The 23,086-nt window shown below is 39.4% G+C and overlaps 1 protein-coding gene across 5 annotated transcripts in view; it reads left to right on the forward strand.

The window, feature by feature from the left end:
• The window catches only part of dacha (dachshund a), a 375,715-nt gene that overhangs the window by 194,207 nt on the left and 158,422 nt on the right, over positions 1-23,086 (forward strand). For 4 of the 5 annotated variants that reach the window (XM_059977288.1, XM_059977289.1, XM_059977290.1 and 1 more), the window contains exon 3: positions 18,799-18,930. The exons of the other annotated variant lie outside the window; for it this stretch is intronic. In XM_059977288.1, coding sequence (XP_059833271.1) covers positions 18,799-18,930 — 132 coding nt within the window. The remainder of the gene's footprint in view (positions 1-18,798; positions 18,931-23,086) is intronic. 5 annotated transcript variants of the gene reach the window in all.

The raw sequence follows: 23,086 nt of genomic DNA on the forward strand, positions 1-23,086 counted from the left end.
CATGGTTTTAAAGAGATGAGAACAAGCAAACATCAAAATCAACTTGTTTCCTTCAAAAGTCTTTGAAGTTTAAAGGATAATGAAATCTCGTGGCCATGGCCATTGTGAATACTTTCATCAAAAATTATTCATTTTCAACTTTATCAGCAAATTAGCCGTTCTTGATGAATTAACTCGACACTACAATTCTGAAAAATCACCAAGATAAAATGTTCTCTATTAGATTATAAAATGACAAAAAATTATGAATGTGACAAAATCACTAATCCCATTAAAGGTTACCACTCTCAAATCATCTATCTTTCATGTGTCTGTTTGCTGAAACTCCTATGTGTTTTACTCTTGGCTAGTGCACCTGAGATGGTCCCAAACATTTCACATTGTGCCTTTCTAATATGTTCTAATTTATATTTTACATTAACTTGTGGAAATTCCATCTTAACTTTCTATTCAGTTTTGGTTCTTTTGTGCTAATCTGTCCCTGTAAAGTTAGAATCAATCTCTCTAGTGACTAGAATTACATGCAGCATTTTAAACTTGATAATTGCATTATGAAGCTTCAGTAAATTCTATTTACTTCACTTGTTGTATTGGCAATTGTATTTGCTTTGAAATATTAGTTGGGCATTAATTGCATTGTTTGCCATATTTTCAACTGCTTTACATTTTTAACTGTTAGATATCAATTGCCATTTATTGCCTAATTGTGCAATCAATGCAAATCTTTGTAGAGTTATGGCTTGGCCTTCAGAAAGCCATCAGTTTCATTCAGCAAAATCATATTTGCTGCTCTGTGTTAGACTGTGTAGATTTAGAAATAACAGGTTACGGATACTGCAAATGTTGCTGATCACCAATAAGATGAACAGGACCTTTCACAAATTATTTAATCTAGTTTTCTTTGGTTTTATTAAGATTTTCTGTGAAGCTTTGCCAAAACTTCTGGAAACTCTAAAATAGAAATATGGGACATTCTATGTTTTGCTTGTTACATTGTTTGTCAGAGCAGATTTTTTAAAATTTTCTAAATTGAGACAACTGCTCTAAGATACCACCCTTACTTACCATTGGATTCACTCAGAGTAATAAATGGTAGACTGTAGGGCTTTGGCTGCTGTAGTCAAACTTGTTCTTTATTATTCTCACAAAGACCATGTAGTTGACTTTAATCTGGCGTTTGAGAGAATAATGCCCAAGTTATCATTCTGATGCAAACTCCCTGTTTCCTCACATTCCCAATTTTTAGTTGATTCTGGACATCCGATTAACTTGCTTGTGCAAAGCCACTGGGATAATATTTGGGATAATAAGCTAGAACATGATTTTATGACATCAATAATGGCTTGATCAGTGTATAGCATTGTAGTATAGCATGTACCGTGGATTCCAGTTAATTGAGCCAGTCGCTTATTTTGGTAAAGTCTTAAAGAACAAAAACTAATTAAAAATAGTCAGGCTTCCTTTTGTTTATTTGGGATTCTGTGCTACTTAATTGTGACAGGAGACTGTTGCAGAATAATTTCTAACTAGTGTCAGTAGCTTGCACATCTGTGCTTAGAATGGATCTTTGTGTCAGTTGCTCATGTTCAAAAATCACTGATTTTTGGGCTCAATGCAGTTTCAAGCATTCAGGCATGGAGATGCCAGAAATTCAGAAATGGCTGGGAGCATAAATGAAATTATTTCACTTCTTCAACAAGATAGAGACTGTGAAGAATTTGACACTTTGGTTAACGGGGCAACTGGTGTGTCCCAATTAACTGGAATCCACTGTGTAGGCAAGTAGGAAGTGAACTAAGATAACTGTTTCCTGTAGAAAGAGAAGAGTGTCAGGCCAAGGAAATGGCATGTGCTGTGGACCTGTTTTGGCTGCAGACAAATTGCAATGTGCAGAAGTTGCCTGAGAGGTTAGAGTTAGTGCAGGCCACTGGATAGTAGTCATGAAGGCGTGTTACCTTGTTTTTCTAAAATACCAGGATGATAGTGGTCTTAAAGCTGGTGGGAACCACATATTGATGCAGGGCAAGGTTAAAAATACCTGCAAATACCCCCCACCAGCTGAGTTGGGCCGAAGGCTTTCCATGGTATCACTCTCTGGAAGGCTTACTGATCCAAACTTTTATTCTCAACAAAAATGCCAGAGATTATAATCTATTTTAAATGTGTTTTCTTTCAGAAGGGAGTGATATATATTGTATATGTAGGTTAGGTGCCCATATTGACCCCAAGTACATACAAGTTAATGAGAGAAGAACTTGTCTCTTCTGCATCATTTTTAAGATTGGATGATTCTTTTACAATTATACTTCCTTTGAATATTGTATAAAATCCTGATGTTATTTCTATATATTGAAACTAGTGTAACCAATTGGCCTTGTATTTTTAGGTCTTTGCAAAGTCAGCTATTAGCCATTGAGTAGCTCTCCATTTTCAATTTCCCTCTGTTAATTTCAGCTGCAGAAAAGCTCCATTGAATTGCTGTAAAATAGAAATTTCAAACAAAGCCTGTTCAATCAGAATGGAATAGTTGACCTTCATGAGAGGACAGTTTTACTTCTGGTCACTGCAGTACAGGAAAAGTGTGAAGGCTTTGGAGAAGGTACAGAGGAGGTTTACAAGGATGGCACCTCGAATAGAAGGCACATTCTATAAGGAGAGATTGGATAGACTTAGATTCTTTGGACTGTTGAAGCTGAGGGGTGAGCTGACAGAAATTTATAAAATTGAGAGGCAGCGGTAGGGTAGATAGCCAGATTCTTTTTCTCCAGGATAAGAGTGTCAAATACTAGAGAGTAGGGAGTAAGTTTAAGGGAGGTGTGTGGGACAAGTTTTTAACATAGAGAATGTCACTTAAAATCTTATATGAGTTACCATGTGGTTACATATTTCCAGATCCAATTGTACAACTGAGCTTGGATCTTCCTTCTCAGTGGCAGGAGTGATGCATGAGTGAGTCAGCCTCACGGACCTGAATCAGTTTTACAATCACCGACGTGTCGCAAAATGTGCTGGTCTGTGTTAGTAGTATGTTGCAATACATAAGGAATCACCATAAGTTATAATATTAAATATATAGTGCAAAAGAGGATTAGTGAGGTAGTGTTAATTGATTATTCAGAAATCTGTTGGCAGATGGGAAGAAGCCATTCCTAAATGCAGAGAGTGGGTCTTCCGGCTCCTGTGCCTCTTCCCTGATGGTGATGATAAGAGGCGATGTCCAAGATGGAGAGTGTCCTCAATGATGGATGCTGCCTTCTGTGACACCACCTTTTGAAGATGATGGAGCTGGCTGAGACTACAGCACTCTCCAGCCACTTTTGATCCCGTGCATTGAGCCGCCATACGAGACAGTGATGCAACCAGTCAGGGTGCTTTCCACCGCACACCTGTAGAGATTTCTGAGAGTCTTTTACCAAATCTCCTCAAACTCCAAATGAAGTCGAGCCATTGGCCTGCCTCCTTCCTGGAGCTCAGCACCGGGATATGAAGTGCACTGTGTGGGCATCGGTTACACTCAGGAAGGTCCAGATTGTCACTCTAGGATGATACTTTCTGTAAGCAGTGTCCAAGACCTTGTCTCTCTAAGAGGAAAGGAAGAAATTGGACACAGCCAAACCAGTGTGCAGGTCAATGAAACAGCAGTTCAGCAGCCCAGGTGAGATGCAGAACAGGGCCATGTTTGAGAAAAGCTGGTTAAAACAGGCAGCAAGGCGACTCACTGGACTCTGTTCTAGTCAGCAGAGCTGCTCGTAAGCTGGAAGACAATTAACGTGACCGGCAGGAGTAGTGTGCCTTACAGCACACAGGGAGCAGACCTGCTCTAACCAGAAATGAAGCCATTTCTTATGGCCCCTTTAACCGTCACAATATTGGCTGTAAAATGTACAGTTCAACCTGCATGGCATAAAACATGCACATCTACACAAAAATCAGAATCAGGATTAATAGCATTGGCATAAGTCATGAAATTGTTATTATATGGTAGCAGTACAATGCAATGCATGATAAAAACAGTAAATTACAATAAGAAGTATTGAGAAATAAGTTAAGTTAGTGCAATAAGAGAGAAAAAAAGTAGTGAGATAGTGTTCATGGTTTGAATATCCGTCAGAAATCTGATGGCAGAGAGGAAGAAGCTATTCCTGAATCGCAGGGTGTGTGTCTTTAGGCTCCTGTACCTCCTCCCTGATGGTAGTAATGAAAAGAGGCCATGTTCTGGGTGGTGGGGGTCCTTAATGATGGACGCCGCCTTTCTGAGGCATCGCTCCTTGAGGATGTCCTGGATGCTGGTGAGGCTCGTGCCCATATTGGAGCTGACTGAGTTCACAATATTCTACAGCTTATTTTGTTTCTGTGCCCCACCCCTCTGCCATGGCAGACAGACAGTGATACAGCCAGTCAAAATGCTCTCCGCAATACTTCTGTAGAAATTTTGGTGACATCCCAAATCTCCTCAAACCCCTCATGAAGTTCAGCCAGTGTCATGCCTTCTTTGTAACTGCATCAGTATGGTCGGCCCAGGATAGATCATCAGAGATGTTAACACCCAGGAACTTGAAATTGCTCACTCTTTCCACTTTTGATCACTCGATTCTTTGGTCTTACTGACATTGAGTGTGAGGTTGTTGCTGTGACACACTAACCAGCTGATTTATCTTGCTCCTGTATGCCTTCTTGTCACTGCTAGGGTCCACTCGGCTCAGATCTGTATGTGTCGCACACTTCAGCACTGCTTCCAAAAAGGTGTCCATCAAACTTATGAGCAAAGTCACCATGTGGAAGTTACTACCTCAGTAACCATTGATCTTGTCTTAAGAAATAGAGAAGGTAAAGTAGATTTCTTCCCTAAAATCTATTAATGCATTTCTAAGTGCAAACACGGGAGGATCTGCAGATGCTGGAAATTCAAACAACACACACAAAATGCTGGTGGAACACAGCAGGCCAGGCAGCATCTATAGGGGGAAGCACCGTCGACGTCTTGGCCCAAAATGTCGACAGCGCTTCTCCCTATAGATGCTGCCAATGCATTTCTAATGTCTTTTTAAACTTTGTCTGCTTTTTCTAGCCAGCCACTCTCAAACATTCAGAACTGCCAGTTCATGCATAAAGTAACAAGCAGAAGTCTTTGGACAGAAATTTAATAAAAAGGACATTCGCATGTAGTTTATCTTCCAATTTCCTTTCAGATAGCTTCGTGATCCATGCATCAACATCGTTTTGTTAATTACCTTGGAGGCATGTGGTCTTTGCTATGTTCAAGTGTCCATGTAAGTGAAATAAAAAACAAATATCTCTGGCACTGTTTAGCAGTTTAGTTGGAATTTGAGGAGGGAGAAGCACAAACTAGGATTTTGCCCAGTGGGTTTGCCATCTGCACCCACTGCTCTGAATAGGGATCCATACGGACATCATAAATTCAATCAGGAAATTTGTCTGGTTATTTCCTCTTTTGCAGCCCACACAATCCTAGAATGGCTGGTTTGTTAATTGCTCACCATAAATAGAACAGCATTTGACGTCAAGTGGTAGAATCTGAGACAGTAGATGGGAATGTTGGGGGGTTCGGGAATAAAATGAAACAAATGTAAATGCGTATTGGTGGGCTGAAGGGCCTCCATGTCTCTATACAAATTTAAACAGCAGTGACACGTGGAGTGACATAATCTCCAGGGTAATGCATTGCAGGGTGCTATACTATATTGAGATGCTGATCACTGGCCACTCCTGCGGCACCATACAACACCGACCCCAGAGACCGTGCCCCTCTTTGTTATCTGCCACTGTTAACAAGCTTTTGGAAAGCTTCTGGATACCTAGACTAGCAGAACATGTCAGATGTTATTACTGATAAAAAAAAATAAATAATGGAGATGTATCCCTTTAATTTAAAATAGAATAGTGATTTAAAATAACTTGAATTCTTTCTCCCCTGCACCTGTAAAGTTTAAAATTAAATGAATGGGTTTACAGAGGCTTCCTGTTTTAGTGCGATGGAGCTTACCAATATTCATTCTTTGGAAATGCATGCAGTAAAATCCCAGACATGCTTGAGTTAACAAAAGGAAAATAACAGCAGCTGGCTATAGATCTGGCAACATTTCCCTGCTGGCTCCTGTTCATTGTTAACTTTTCAGGTTGGTGCTTCTTAGTCAGTACTGAAACTACAACTACTTTTCTCGCCCTGCACGTGCTGCCTGACTTGACAATCATTTCCAACAATATTCCTTTTCATTTCAACATTCCAGTGATCTCTGCATTTTACTTGGAACATGGAACTTTTAACGGTACAGCAATAAAAGAGGCCCTTCAGCCCATAATGTTGTGTCAGACTAATTTAGCTAATTATGGCTCATTAAACTACTTCCTTCTACCTGCACATGGTGCGCGTCCCTCTGTTTCCTACACATTCATGTGCCTTTCTAACAGCCTCTTTTGTATCTGCCTCCTCTACCACCCCTGGCAGCCCATGCTGGGCCTCCACCATTCTCTGGGTAAGAACCTTTGTAAGTGCAAGTAATTAGTGCTTGTGAAAGGCACAGCAAATGGATGCTGAATGTTCCACCTCAATACTAAGTGTGATACAACTGCAATTGTCTTGCACGTGTTGGGTGCCATAAAAGAAGTTTTTAATTTTATGAAGAAATCTGTCGCGTCTGACTTGGGTTCTTTCTTGTTGTCATAGTTAGCAATCTGGAATAATTTTATTTTAGCAGTGAGACCTTCTCACAAATGTGCAGAAGTTGCAATCCCATTTAAGATGTATTTGAATTAATAAGCTTGTGCAGGATCTAATGCCTAAAATTCATTGCATTATAACTCTTGGAGTCATGATTAAGAATTCAAATGCTAACAGAAATTGATCTAATTTGGTTCGTTATGGAACCACGGCATAAGTAATGCTCCTGTCAGCCTTTACAGTAGTCCTTCAGGTCAGCTGCAAATCAGATGGTGAGTAATGGGCAAAGTATTAGAGTGTGATTTGTTTTTTTAAGAGTCATAATATTCATGTTCTTGATCATAACTTTAGTCATGTTGATGAAATCTACATGATAAATGAATAACCAAGCATATTTAATTTTATCAGATTTCCAGAACAATTTTAATAAGTTTGTCGGTCATTCCTGATGAATTAACAAAGATACAATCATGTGAATTAATATTGGCCAAATCATTGTTCCGAGTGTTAGAACTCGTAGCTTAGCAACACTTTCTAGCATTTGAAAGTTGTTCTCTTGCTGATTGTTGGAAAGCTGGATGCTTTTGGCTGAGTGGAAATAAAAAGATCTATGATACGTTTGGAAGTGTTAAGTGTTCATGGTTATTCTGTACGACAGAACATTCATTAGCAATTTATATTGTCATTTGTATATGTTTAGAGTGGATTACAGTTGAAGTTAACAAAACATACTGACATTGTTGAAGTGCATACATTAAATCACTTATACAGTGAACCTCATTGCAAGAGGTGAAAACTCTGTCTTTGAAGTTGGCATTAAAATAATATTTTTTTAACCAAAGCGTGTTCTTCCCCCATTTATCCAGGTGCTTATAAATAGGCTTGTGCTCTCAGCCACTTGCAATGAGTAGTAAAATCTGAGTAACACCACTGCCAAAAGCTGCACTGAGTCTATAAAATGCTGAGCCAACTGTGGCACAATGCAGGCGATGCAAAGTTGCTCCTTTTGTGTCATTTCTGTAAGCACTATTTGAGCCAATGAACCAAGAGTGCCGGCAACATGTAACCCGATGTATTTTGTCCTTGAATTTGCAAGTCTGGGTCCAGGTTTAACTGGAATCCATCCAGTGATAGAGCTATGTGCTATTCACTGTAATGAGTGCTTGATGTGACCTATAAAATCTGCTAAAATGTTGTCACAGTGTCGTTTCACTTCTGCAGGCAAGCAACGTAGTCATAAATCAGATATGAATAAAAATTTAGCCCCAGTCCAAGCAGCAGAAATCACAAGCTACTTCCGATTGACTCGTATTAGCTCAAATCTGCAATCGTTTAATAACTTTGAAATGCAATAACTCATAACACTGCCCTCAAGCTCACAACAAGACCAGGAGACTATGAACAGAAGTTTGGCAAAATAATTATTACCATAAGAGATGAATAACCGAGGAGTGAGAGAAAAAGCCATGGAAGATGGATGGCTGTCCTAAGTGGATTTGGTGGAGTGGACTGGTTTGTGGAAGCTGTTGTCCTCACTGAAAGCCTGTGCATGCCAGAGATAACAAAATGTTCTTGTTGGGATGTAGGAATGGAATAGAAAGGACTGTGTATTGTTCCTGTATACAGTGGATTAATTAATTGGGATACATCAGGACCAGCACATTTAGCCCATTTAGGCAGCTGCCCCAGTTTGTTTCATGAAAATTGTTTGAAAAAAAAACTTATATAGAAAAAAGACAAACTGACACTAAAATGAGTAACAAATTATGTTTTTAAATAAAATAAAGATCAAATTTGAACATTACTATTACTACTACAGGCTATTAAACTGTGTATAAGTTCCTAATAATTATTGACAGACAAATTCATCCAGTTCTTCTGATTGACAGTAAATGAACAAAATCATAGTGGACACCTAGTGTAGATAATAGACTGTCTTCATGCAATGCTTTAGTTGATTGCATCCTCCAAATTCTCATTTTCATTGAAACATTCAAGATGATTGTTGATACCTTCAAATCCTTTGTACTTCCAAACCTGGTGAGGTAGTGAAATCATTTCATTTTCACTCCTGGCCGATTCTGGCATCTCCAATCCTGATTGCTTGAAACCGCGGTGAGCAAAACAGTTCTGAATTTCTTACTGTTTGTTTTTTGCCAACTGTCAGTGACAAACATAATTGACTTTGAACATAAATACTTGCAACTGATGCTATATAAAAACTGTTCATTCTAAGCACGGTGTAGTGTCTAACAGCCAAATAATGCACGCAGCTTACAGTAGTTTGAAGCAATTGGGTAACAGTCTTCCATCCCAATTAAGTGGCATGGTATTCCAAATAAGCAAAGGGAATCCTGGCTATTTTCTCAATTATTTTTTATTCTTTGATTTGTCCCAAATAAGTGGCTGTCCTGATTCACTGATGGCTTAATTAACCAGAATCCACTGTATATTTATTCTTTGAGGACTGGATAATAGTGAACATTGTCTTTGAATAGAAGGCAATGCCCATTCAGCCACCTGTAATACATGAGCAAAAGTTGAAAAGAGGGTATTGCAGGGCTGTTGAATAGATGAATGAATGTGCCTCTTTTACATTTTGTCGGGTGGTCAAACCTAACAATTTTTGTATTTTTTCAATCAATGTCTCGAAGATCTAGCTGGTAAAACAGTAAATAAGGCTTCTTCACTTCATGGGTATACAACCATGTCCAACACAGAACTGGGACTATGAAGATGTAAAACATTTCCATCTTTCCAGTAGTGGGTCTACTATGAAGCAGCAATGACAATCTGCATAGAAAGAGAGAATATTTCCATGGGGTAGTGCTATGTTTTGCTGTGAGGTAGGTGTAAAAACACTGGCGTGGAGAAGCAGAGGGCTAATAATGTAGGGGAAGCGTTGTACAGCATCGGCATATTAGTTGCGTTAACAGATAATGCTGAGAGGATAATTCTGAGTGCTCCCACAATAATGGTTTTTGTGTAATTTTGCATCTAAGATCATCACATGCTTATTGTGTTTCTTATTAAACACAGTATTTTCCTTTCTGCAGGCCACTAAACTTGGCTGTTGCCTGGCTTACATAGGGAAAGGAAGATTTAAGAACAGATGGTACTGAGATGAATTACTAAGGCGTATGTAATCTCCTGGGGCCATGTGTACCTTTGTATTGCATTTCCAACCATCTGTTATTCTATATTGTCCACCTCAACAAAAATACTTGTAAAAACTCTTATGTTATTACTCCGGGCAGAGAGACCAAACATACTATGTACTCCTGTGGTATTCAATTGTGTTCCTAGTCTTCAACCGTTTAATCTTTTGAGTAGTGATAGATCTATTAAGCTTTCAAAATACTCATTTCACTTCCTTTCTACAAGCAAGGATTTTATCCATGTACATTTCCCATATCTTTGTTGTAATAAATGGTTCACTGATTAGAATAATATGAATAGATGGAAAAAGTGCAATTTATGGCTGAAATATCACAGTCCTCAAAAGGATTTAGAGACTCTCACGACTTCACAGTTGGTTAAGTGAACTGACAGATAAAACAAATGGCTGCCTTTGATCTGCCGAAGCTGTACACTGAAAATCCTGAGCTGTAAAGGGTAAATCAGACAGCAGGTGTTTGATGCTCTACTTTTGGTCCAATCATATCAGACTCAAAAAGTGCAGAGATAAAAATTCATCCTACTTGAAAATAAACAGTAGGCTAAAACTAGATATAACTTAATTTCAGATGTGATCACACAATTGCAGTTTATTCTTTCTTTTGCTTAGCCTAACTTTCTAATTAATAGTGTCTTATTGTAGCTTCCTCCAGCTAAGAGTATTGAGAGGCTGATGATAAGACCATGAGACATAGGAGCAGAATTAGGCCACTCAGCCCATCAAATCTGCTCCACCATTTCATCTTATCCCTTTCAACCTCATTCTCCTGCTTTTTCCCCCAAAACCTTTGATGCTCTGGCTAACCAAGAACCTATCAACCTCCGCTTTAAATATACTCAATGACTTGGCCTCCACAGCCATCCGTGGCACTGAATTCCACAGATTCACCACTTTCCTGTTAAAGAAATTTCTCCTCATCTCTGTTCAAAGTCGAGGTCATCCATTCTGAGTGTGCGCTCTGGTCCTAGACTCCCCACTAAAAGAAACATCCTCTCCACATCCACTCTCTCTTGGCTCTTCAATATTCAATAGGTTTCAATGAGATCCCTCCCCCTGCATTCTTCTAAACTCCAAAGCTATAAACTATTAATACTTTCATTCCTGGAATCATTCTCGTGAACCTTCTTTTCTCAAATCTGGTGCCCAAAACTGCTCGCAAACCTGAAAGTGCGGTTTGAGCAATGCCTTAAAAAGCTTCAGCATCATATCTTTGCTCTTGTATTCTAATCCTCTCAAAATGAATATGAACTTTGTGTTTGCTGCCTTTACTACCGACTCAACCTACAAGTTAACCTGTAGGGAATTCTGCACAATGACTGTCAAGTCTATTTGTACCTCTGATGTTTGAGTTTTCTCCCCATTTAGAAAATAGTCTCTGCTTTTATTCACTCCAGCAAAGTGCACGACTTCCCTGCACTACAATCCATCTGCCATTTCTTTGCCCATCATGCCAATCTGTCCAGCTCCTCCCACAGGCTCCCTGCTTCCTCAACACTGCATGCCCTCTATTCTGTCAGTCAGCCAATCTCCTATCCATGCTAGAATCTTTCCTGTACACCATGGCCTCTTAACTTGTTATGCAGCCTCATGAGCAGCACCTTGTCAAAGATCTTCTGAAAATCCCAGTAAACAACATTCACTGGCTCTCCTTTGACTGTCCTACCTGTTATTTTCTTCTTTCTTAAAGATGGTGTAACATTTGCAATTTTCCAGTCCTCCAGAACCATTCTAGAATGCCGTGATTCTTGTAAGATCACCACGAATGTTTCTACAATCTCTTCAGCTTTCTGTTTCAGAAACCTGGGATGTAGTCCATCTGGTGACTAGGTGACATACCTACTTTCATAATTTAGCTTCCCAATTACCCTCTCCTTAGTAATAGCAACAATAATCACTTCTGTCCCCTGACAGTCTCGAATTTCTGGCAGAGTGTCTTCTACTGACATAAAGCACTTATTAAGTTTGTCTGCCACTTCTTTATCCTCTTTGATATTATTGGCCGGCTTTGCTTCATATTTCATCTTTTCTCTTCTTTATAGTTTTTTTTAAGTTACCTTCTAGTTTTTAAAAGTTTTGCAGCCTTTGTTCTGTCCTTTAATGTCCCCTTCTAATCAACTTTGGTCAGCTCCTCTCTTATCCCACTGTAATTACCTTTATTCCACTGTAACACTAATACATCTGACTTTATCTTCTCCCTCTTAAACTTCAAGATGAAATCTATCGTATTGTGATCACTGTCTCCCAAGGGTTCCTTTACCTTAAGCTCCCTAATCAAATTGTTTTATTACACAACACCCAATCCAGAACTGCCTTTCCCCAGGTGGATTCAACTACAAGCTGCTCTAATAAGCCATCCCATGGGGACTCAACAAATTCCCTCTCTTCGGATACAGCACCAACCTTCCCAATCCACCTTCATATTGAAATTCCCCATGACTATCTTAATGTTACCCGTGTGGCATGACTTTTATAATTTATATCCTACACCCTGGCTAATTTTCAGGTGCCTGCATTTAACTCTCGACAGGATTCTTAAAAACTCTTGCAGTTTCTTAACTCTACCCACAAGGATTCTACACCTTCTGATCCTATGTCACCTTTTTCTAAGGATTTGATTTCATTTTTTGCCAACAGAGCCACCCCACCCCCTCTGCTCATCTCCCTGTCCTTTTGATGCCAGGTGTATCCTTGGATATTAGGCTCCCAACTCTGACCTTCTTTCAGCCATGACTCAATGATGCCCACAACATCATACCTGCTCATCTCTAACTGTGCTTCAAGATAATCTACCTTACTTCATACTGTATGGGTTCAAATATAACACCTTCATCATGTATTCATCACCCTTTTTGCTTTTGCCCCCATGTTACACTTAAACTCATCCCACTGACTGTAATTTTGCCCTACCATCTGCCTGTCCCTTCTCACATTCTTGTTACTCACTGCATCGATTTCTATACCAATTGCTCCACCCTCAGCCCCATCACTCTGGTTCCTACACCCCTGCCAACAGCTCTAGCAAACCTGCCTGCAAGGATATTGGTCCCCCTTGGGTTCAGGTGTCGCTCGTCCTTTTTGCACAGGTATACCTTCCCCAGAAGAGATCCCAATGATCCAGATGTAGATGTTTGTGTGAAGTAGGGTTGCAAATTCTAATTGGACAAGTTTGTGGAAATTACGTAAGATGGCTCTGCATCTGTGTCCTTAATGAATATGTGCAAGCATTAAGAAATTGAGAGGTAACTTTTAAAAAAGCCATGGTTTTACTCATGGCTGCTTAGAAGATGTCCTATCAGATTAACCTTTGAGTCCTGCATATTTTAGCTCAGATCATCCAAAGATTGATATCCCTGGATTGAGAGCAATAAAACAATTTGATTATCTGACCAAAAGGCTGTGTGGTTACAGAGGGTATTTTCTTCAATTCCCCTTCCCTGGTTTGGAATGCTTTTCTCATCTACTAGGCTTGGAACACTTCAACACAATAATGATTTGGAAATATAAAATGTAAGGACTCCAGCTATTATGAAGTTACTGCTGCAAAAATGCACCATCTTTATACTTGGTGTTTAATTGAAAATATTGGGAATGCAGTTGACAATTTGTGAGTGCCATTCTTTAAATGTTGGGACTTTTCCAGGGACTTTTGTTGTTACATCATAGTTAAAGAGACATAGTGGAATGAAGCAAGGGAACAGGGCCAATGGCTCATGGAGTCTGTGCTAACCTCCAAAGACACACTTACAATAATCTTCCACTACTCCCATTTTTCTCTCGCACCCTAATCAATGTTTCTCTTTCCCACCTCTGGACCCCTCCTCCTTCCCCACACACCTGCTGGCAATTACCATTTGCCCATTATGCCTTTACGATGTGGGAGAAAACTGGAGCTCCTCTTGGAGATCCATGCAGTCACAGGAAGAAGGTGACGACTCTACGCTGACGACACAGGAGGTCAGGATTGAACCCAAATCGTCAGAGATGCGAGGCATTGGCACTGTGCTAAAGATATTGCATTATCTTACAAATACACACCTTTTGGTGACCTTCAGCACAGTGTTTTTGAATATATTATGATTTACAAACAAATATCACATTAGAATTATAACAGTAAATTACTACATAGTAATTGTTTGTTGATTCTCAACTATGTGCTTTTGAAAGCTAGTCACTTGTTTACACTGTGCATCTGTATTTTCTTTTATAAGTTTAATTCAAACAAAAAAAAGGATTAAGTAGACTAAGGTGGAAAGAAATAAATTGGCTATTTAGTAGCATATGGATGATCAAATCCAAAAATAACTGACAAATTTTGAATATTTATCAGAATTAATTCCACAATATTGAGTAATTGAATATAAATATCAGAGCAGGTGAAAAGATAGGGTTACCAAAATAGTTCCTGAGATATCAGGGAAATCCTTGATTAAAAAAAAATTGTTTTGTTTTTTAAAGAGGCTTTGTCACCTAACTTGTGCTTTCCCAAATGACATCAGCACCAAAATGCCACAGAGGTGAGGGAGTATGGGGAGGAGAGGAGTGTAGGAAAAGGAGGGAGAGGGAGAGAGGCAATGGAATAGTTGGGCCCCATTGTAGAACTAGAGTCACTCCCATAAATTCATTGGAACGCCGTGCTACCTGACAGAGATGAAGGAAAGAATGAAGTGGGGTAATGGCACACAGTTCTCCAGCTGAAGGTGCTACTCTACATACATGGCAAGCCATGGGCAGGAGCATTCAGGACTTGTGCCACGTTACCACCAGGTCATTCAGGGCAGTGATACTGGACCTTGGTTTAAGGCACCTCTGACCTGAAGATCTCGATGCACAGAAAATGCAGGAGATGCTCAGCAGACTGGGCAGTCTCTGTGCAGAGAGACAGAGTTAACGCCTCATATTGATGATTTTTTATCAGAATGCAAGTGCACAGATGATTTGATCCGGGTTCATCACTGCTTGCAGTGAAAATTTTATTATTGTAGAACAGCCAGACATGGAGAAATTTATAAAGAAAAATGTAATGCCCAAGTTGGAAATGTTAAATCATGCTCCATTCACTACTTTCAGCATGATGAAATGTGTATTAATTATGACTGCTTTATGCCTCAAGTGCATGACACTACCAAGTGTGTGAAGTTGAATATCTACAGCTGGATGAAATACAACAAGTAGCTCCTGCTCCAATTTCCCAATAGACTTAAGTTCAGCAAGAAGTGAAGGCAAGTACCTGGAAACCTGCTCAAAACACTTGGCATTTACATTGAAACGACGAGCTTCAATAGGTTCTGTGTCACGACAAATGTTTCACTGTCTCATGAAGGACAGATCCGAGGAGTGTTAAACTTCTTTCCAGTTCATATAAGAAGTACAATGCATAATTTAATACTGTATTTTAATTGAACACTTTGTTCTCTTTTGATGACCTGTCATGATTTTTAATCTGAAAACAGAATGGACTGTGGTCCCTGACCATTTTCTTAAGTTGTGTCAAAATTCTTGTATTGTGAGTTGTTGAATTGATTGAAGTGCATCTGTGATATTGTTTATATTATATTATATTTATATTATCTAACTGACCTGATATTGTTTGTCACACTCTATAGTGATTCCTTGCGACATGATCCAATGCAACTCAATGATCATTGACATTCTGAGACCATTTAGCTGTACCTTCAGTAGGTCTTTTCTCGAATTGAGGTATACTTGAGTATTTTGTTATAAAGAGGGTGTATGTACTTTCAGGTTTGCTTCAAACAGACTTTCGGAGGAAACAAATTCCAGTTACTCAGTCTTGCCTAAGAAATCACAGTTGTACAGTGCTCTGCAAAAGTCATAGGCACATATATATAGCGAGAGTGCCAAAGAATTTTAATAGTACTGTGTTTGTTGATGTGGAGCAGAGATTGAGTTTGTAAATGTGGCAGGTGCAATGAACGTTGGGATTGGCAAGGGGGGAGTGCTGTGGGAGGGATGTGGATTCATGGCAGAGAAGGAATGACAGGGGCAAGTGCAAGGGTCACTTGATTCCAAACAATTGGGTTATTGATCATTACAGAATGTCTCTCTGGTGCTGCTTGTTCCCTCCCCTCTCTCTTCCCCTTCTCCCAATTATGATTATGCTCTCACTTCCCCCTTCCCTCTCTCAGTCCACAGTAGAGACCCATATCAGAATCAGGTTTATTATCATTCACATATGTCATGAAATTTGTTTATTTTTTGTAGCAGTAGTACAGTGGAAATCATAGAATTACTACAACAGTGCAAAAATCTTAGGCACCCAAGCTATATATATATATATATATATATATATATATCTATATTATTTTGTGTGTGTGTGTGTGTGTGTGTGTGTGTGTGTGTGTGTGTGTAAGTGTAATATCGGAGACTTTTGCACAGTGACTTAGGGGCACCACCAGCGATATTCTTTAGTTTGGATACCAGCTTGGCAGGTCACATTATTTTCACTCAGATAATATCAAGTCAAGTGAAGTTTATTGTCATTTAAATATATGCATGTATATAATGTGTTTAACGAAATAGTGTACTGTATATAGAAACAAGACTTTTCTCTGAACCAGGCTGTGAAGCATGGCAGTATACATGACACCCGATAACTTATGAAGGTAAGGATAAAATCTACAGATGAATTACACATAAAGAACAAACTAAAGTGCATTAGTATTAAATATTGTAAGTACGAACAGATTAACCAGTGACAGTTCGAATATGATGTGGCAGGGAGTTCAGAAGCCTAACGGCCTGTAGAAAGGAACTGTTTCTCATCGTGACCGTTCTTATTTTTATGCATCGTAGTCTCCTGCCTGATGGTAAAAAGTCAAAGAGGACGTTGGATTGATGGGTTGGATCCTGAATAATACTCAGGGCCCTGTGTACGCAGCACTCCTGATATAATTCCCTGATGATGATAGGGAAACCCTCATGATCCTCTCAGCTGTTCTCTCAGTCCTTCGTAGGGACGTCTGGTCCAATGCTCGACCGCTCCCGTACCAGATGGAGATGCAACTTGTCAGGAAGCTCTCAATAGTGCTCCTATAAAACGCAGTTGGGATAGTTAACACAGAGATTACTGCCATCTTTGATTATCAGGAAAATTATTTAAATCATGTCTTAGGAGAAGAGTGAATGCAAGTGTCAGAGAAATGCACTTGTAATTGGGGTTCTGTTTTGGAGTCCACTACTTTAGAAATAATGTGCAGAATGTTCAAAGACTTCAAGTTTGACTTACAATCTAACTTTTGAATAATATTCCCAGTTTTTCTACATGTAAATGCTTGCCTCTCAATTTAAAATCGACTGCTATAATGTTTGCTTTGGTGTCATAGGTTTCAGATAGCAGATTACTTGTTAACTTACAAGTGGATATGCCTTTTTATCATTTGAATCAAGAGTCTGAATCAGGTTTACAATAACTATTATATGACAGGAAATTCCCCTTGCTTAGAGCAGGGGTCACCAACCTCTTTTGCACCGCGGACCGGTTTAATATTGACAATATTCTTGCGGACCGGCCGACGGGGTGGGGTGGTGGGGTGGCGGGGGGAGTTTATCACGACTGGAATATAGGACCTATATTATTGGTGATAAGTCAACTATAAGTCACTTATAAGTGGCTAATACACTCAATTTCATTTCTAAAAGGGATTATCTAACAAATTTAATATTAAACACACAGCCCATATTTTCCTCACATGAATATAGTGATAAGTCAATTATAACTCACTTATAAGTAAATAGCATCATAACATTTTAAGTGACATCTAGATCTTTTTCCTTGTATAAAATCATTGCAACACACCATTGAGAGGACAAGGTAAGGGCTGAAGGTCCCCGTACTGGGGCCGCGGCGGTCGCAGTCCGGAGAGAGCCACTGATCGAGCGAGGAGTGTGACAGGGTGTGTACCCACCTCCCTTGTAGGTAGATAGGATCTATCGGCCAACAAAAGTTTGTCTTGAGGGATGACTTTCAGTGGATCACAGTGAAATAGCTGGTCTGCTATTATGAAACCCTGAGCCCGAATTAGGTCGTCTGCAAACATTTTAGCACCAGATTCCCCACGTACATTCGGTGTGCTAGACAGGTTTAGAGGCGGCACCCATCTGTCCGCGCTCCAGGCCCGTAGCAATGGTTTTTCTCACTGGCCATGCAAGGCGGCCGGTTACCCGAGCCCAATCAGTGATCCCTGGCACTAGGGTATCATTGCATTTAGGCGACTGATGACATCGAGTGGGTAATGACTTTGCGTGTGCAATGACCTCACCTGTGTTAAAATTCAACAGTGAGCATGACAGGGAATGAAGAAAGGTGCAGCTGACTCATATTGTTTCATATCACCAAATCATATTGTTTCCTCGCAGCCCGGTAGCACATGCTTTGCGGCCCGGTGGTTGGGGACAACTGGTTTAGAGGCAGCAGTATAGTGTAAAGACATAAAACTATGCTAAATAGAATCTTTAGTTTAAAAAAAGGAATAATGAGGTAGTGTTCATTGGTTCATCAACTGTCCAGAAATCTGTTGCTGGGGGGGGGGGGGGGGGACTGTGTTCTTGATTTATTGAGTGTAGGTCTTCAGACTCTTGTACCTCGCCCTGGAAATAGTAATGAGAACAGGGTATGTCCTGAATGGTGAGGGCCCTTAACAATAGATGCCAACCTCTAGAGGCCTTTGGTGGTGGAGAGGGTTGCCGTGATGGAGCTGACTGCATCTACTACCCATGCAACCTCCTGCGATTCTGTTAATTGGAGCCTTCATATCAGGGTGTGTGCAGCCAGGCAGTTACCACCATTAATTTGCAGAAATTTGACAGAATCTTAGCTGACATCTCCTCCAACTGCAGAGGTGTTTTGCACAGGCACTGTGTTTTCCATTTTATATCTTTGTGATTCCCTTTGAAGCGATGACACGTTATCTTTGTTTACTAGGTCTAACTGCAGCAGCCATGGCTGAAGCGATGAAGTTACAAAAACTGAAACTTGCCACAATGAATAATCTTCATGGGAACGGCAGTCAAAATGGTGCAGAGTCAGAGAATGAAGAACAGAATTCCAGCACAGGTGAGTTACCAACCTGTAAGTACAAACTATTCGAAAAGATACAGATCATCTTGAAATGCTTTGTTATGGTTAGTTTTCTGCAGATATTTTACACAATTACAACAGTATTACTTTACTTAACAATTGCTATCACATTTTTTTCTCAGAAGTCTGTATAACTTTGCAAAATGCACACTCAAAGTTTGTGGCCTGGAATCTGCTGGGCAGTAATAGTGAGTTCATGATAATCAATGTAAATAATAAGAATGAAAGACTTGATTCGTTTGTGGCAAAGAACCAGAACATCGGCACTCAAGAATTGTCACCATTGTTGGCGATTTGCACTGCTTCACTCTCAGCCCTACAGAAGTGGGAGTCCATCATTAAACCAGTTTCTCAGGTTATTCTGCTTGTGCTAATCATGGTGCAAAGAAAACATTAATGGAGTATTTTTCAGATCTGACGTTTGATCCAGGAGTCCAGAAAGAGTCTCATTCCTGTATGTAGCAAATTATTCTTAGAGGTTAATTAAATTTTAGATCCATTTTCCTTAAATTTACGTTTCCCATCTTATTTTCTTTCTCTAGTATCTAAGTTGATTGAAGTTCGCCCTTCATTCTCTGCAAATTTCATTAGATAAGGAAGTTAGCTAATATTCTTTCTGAGGTTCAGCAAGGTCCTAAATAGTTTGTTGTCCTCACCCTGTTTTAAACAACTCACACATTCAGCATTTGGTATGCTGGCCCAGAATGATAGGGTACATGAGACCCAAGATGTTTTAAGTTGGTGAAAGTAGAGATTAGTCATTGGTTGTTGTTTGACTGGAAGTCAGTGTACTGTGGTACAGCAGAAATAAGGGCTGGAAATTATTGTTTGTCGTTTGTGTGCATGTGTGTATACCCACATGCATACTGGGGTCGGAAAGGTAACTTTGACGATTACACAAGGTAAGTGAAAAGTGAAGTTGTAGATGGTGAGGGTGGTAATAGAAGGACATAGTTCAGCTGAAAAGTTGGGTGGTATGATGGGTGATGGAACTTAATTCAGAGAAGTTTGAGGTAATTGAACTTGGATCATCGAATATTGGCTTAGCATATATGCTAAATGGTATGGACATTTAAAATCATTGAAGTTCAGATGAACCAAGGGCTACAATTTCTTAGCTCCCCGAAAATAGCAATGCAGATGGAGAGGGTATTAAAGATAATGTGTAGCTTGCTTTTTTCATCGACAGGAGTATCGTGTGATGGAAAGTACTTTGTAAGCACACTCCTTACGCATGCACATTCACTTGCACACAAACATTACCTTGTCATTCTGCTGCCTTTGTGCCAAGTGTACACACTTCGATGTCTTCCCCGGTATATTTTTATAGTTAACCCACTGTTTTCGCTCTACATTGCTACATACATTCAGAGTCAGACACCAAAGTTTAGATCAATTCTAAACCTAGCTGATGTGCTCCGATTGGCATTATTGTTCCTTTACTGTCGTGCACGGTGGAATATTCCATTTATTTAGTAATGGGATGTGTAAATGTGGATACTTTAATTAAGGTAGATATTTATTTTCTTATATGATTGTAACTACATTATGGAGTGCATCATATTCTAATCCATGTGTAATCTTAAGTATACTTTGTTGATGATTAAAGATGGTATGTCTTAATGCCTAAAAAAAGAGCTCTTTGTCCTCAGTAAGAGAGAGAGATAAGGGCTGCTCGGAGTTCACATTAGACCAGAGTAAGTTTGGAACTATTATCGTGTGTGTTTTTTTGTAGGTATCATTTTGTCAATATTGGCATTTTTCTTTTCATTATTTTCACTAATTTTATTCAGTTTGATTTCAGATGCATCTAAATAAACACCCTTCACTAAAGTGCTAAGCGACTCCAGCCATTTAATGCTTTGGTCATCACCCCTGTATTCAACATACTGAGTTGTAAGAGCTTGGATGTCATGTTGCAACTGCACAAAACATTGGTCAGGGCACTCTTGGAACATTGGTGTGTCTCTCTGATCACCATTGTGTGATAAGGATGTGGTCGCGCTAGAAGGTGAAGAGGAGATTCACCAGGGTCATATCTGGAACGAAGCATTTTCGTTACAATGCAGGACTTTATAAAGGTTTATACAATATGGACAAAGATAGGATAGATATTTAGTCTCTTGCTAAGGACAGGGAAGTCTAAAGCTAGAGGATATAGGTTTAAGGTGAGAGGGGACTTGTACTTTTTCACACGGAATGTAGAGGTACAGCGGACTCGCTGCTGGAGGAGGTGATAGAGGCAAGTGAAATCACAGAGTTTGAAGACTTTTGTTTAGGTATACACACAAGTTCGGGGCATGGGCCAAATGCAGGAAAATAGCATTACCATTGATAGGCATTGTGGTCAGCTTGTTTCTAAGCTGTGTGACACAACAGTTCTTTAAAAAAATAATCAGAGCTGAAGTGTGAAGAAAGAGAATTCAGATTGCCCACTTCAGAAAATTCTTTGATATTTAGTGTGTTTGTATACTATAAATATTCAGGTGTTTGGTTGCAAAATAATACACCTCATCTAATTTACCAGCTTTAACTGTCGTGTATCCATGCTAACATTGTAAGTAAACAACAACGAGGAAGTATTATATTAACTCAGTCAATAGACTGCACTGTTTTTAAGTCTGTGCTTTCACAGTGTGCACATTATTTATAAGAAAATATGTAAAGAATGCTTAGAATGATAATGATTCGTTCAGAATCCTTTGCAATAAACCTGTGGTAATTACCACAAACTGGACTCATACCTCTGGAAATAAAAGTACTGGCAACTCAAATAATCAGCAAGTGGTTCTGCAATTGAAATCAAAATACAGTGGATGTCAGTTAATTGTGACCCTGGTTAATCGAGGCAGTCACTCATTTGTTTCAACATTTAAAGAATAAAAACTAGTTGAGAAAATAGCCGAGATTTCCTTCATTTGCTTGGGAAACCATGCTGCTTAATTGGGACAGGAGACTGTCTCCGAACAGTTTTTAACTTGTTAGTCATGTGCAATTGTGTGGCCATTAGGCACCACACCATGCTTAGAGCCAACAGTTTTTGTACAGTGTCAGTTGCATACCCTTGTTATGTTTTTTAATAGGCCCAGTTGACGCCAAATTAAAAAGCAGTGATTTTTGACACTGCTTCATACAGGAGGAGATTGAAGGCAGTCCATTATCTACACTAGATGTCTGCGCTGGTTTTGTTCATTTACAGTCAATCAAAAGAACAAGGCCAGTGTACACTGTATGAATTTTTCTGTCGATAACTGTTAGGAACTAATACACAATTTTATATTACTGTAGTACTATTGGTAGTGTTCTCATTTGTTCCGAATTTCATTTAAATGTATCATTTGTTACTCAGTGAAATGGTAGTTTGTCTTTTTCAAACTATTTCCATGAAACTGTAGCTAATTGCGGCAGCTGCTTAATTAGGTCGAAATGATGTGTCCCAACAAATCGGAATCCATTGTATTCCAAAACATTACTTAAAATATTTGCATAGGTTACACTTGTAAAGTTTAAAATAGCAATGTTCTTATATCTATAATAGCATGGTATTTAAGGATTTTGGAAGTTTGCCTTTTGCTGAAAACAAGCTACAGGATTATATTATTGGCACTTAGCTCAAGACTGTTGAACAGAGCAAGGAGCCTGAGAGTGGAGACAATAGGCCCTTGAGAAAATCTGATGTTCAAAAGAAAACAGGAAAGCTGAAAACAAAGTCCATACAGGCTGCAGATTGGAGTAGTAGGAGAGAGTGACAGGATCTCTGGGAATGAACTGAAGCAGTGTAGGCAAAGTAATGATGTGGGAAGTAGATGTTTTAGGGAGCTGGGATTGGATCTGGAGTACCGAATAAAGCACAAGAGGAGTGAAGTCAGAACATGGACAGAGGAAGATGGTGATGGCTACTGAAGAATTTTATATTGAATAAAAGTGATGCTTTATATCAGATTTTCATACAGCTCCTGTCAGTGGGAATGATAGTCTTGTGCTGTATCATCAATGGCTGGTATGGAGATGCAACAGCATGTGGTAGTTATCAGTTGATAAGTGACCCATGATGATTATTTTCATGGAGGCAACTCTGTTTGTATTAATGTTTTTAAAATGATACATTTATGTAAACTACTGTGTGGTTATT

This window comes from Hypanus sabinus, chromosome 8, assembly GCF_030144855.1.
Source record: "Hypanus sabinus isolate sHypSab1 chromosome 8, sHypSab1.hap1, whole genome shotgun sequence".
In the NCBI taxonomy this organism is placed as follows: domain Eukaryota; kingdom Metazoa; phylum Chordata; class Chondrichthyes; order Myliobatiformes; family Dasyatidae; genus Hypanus; species Hypanus sabinus.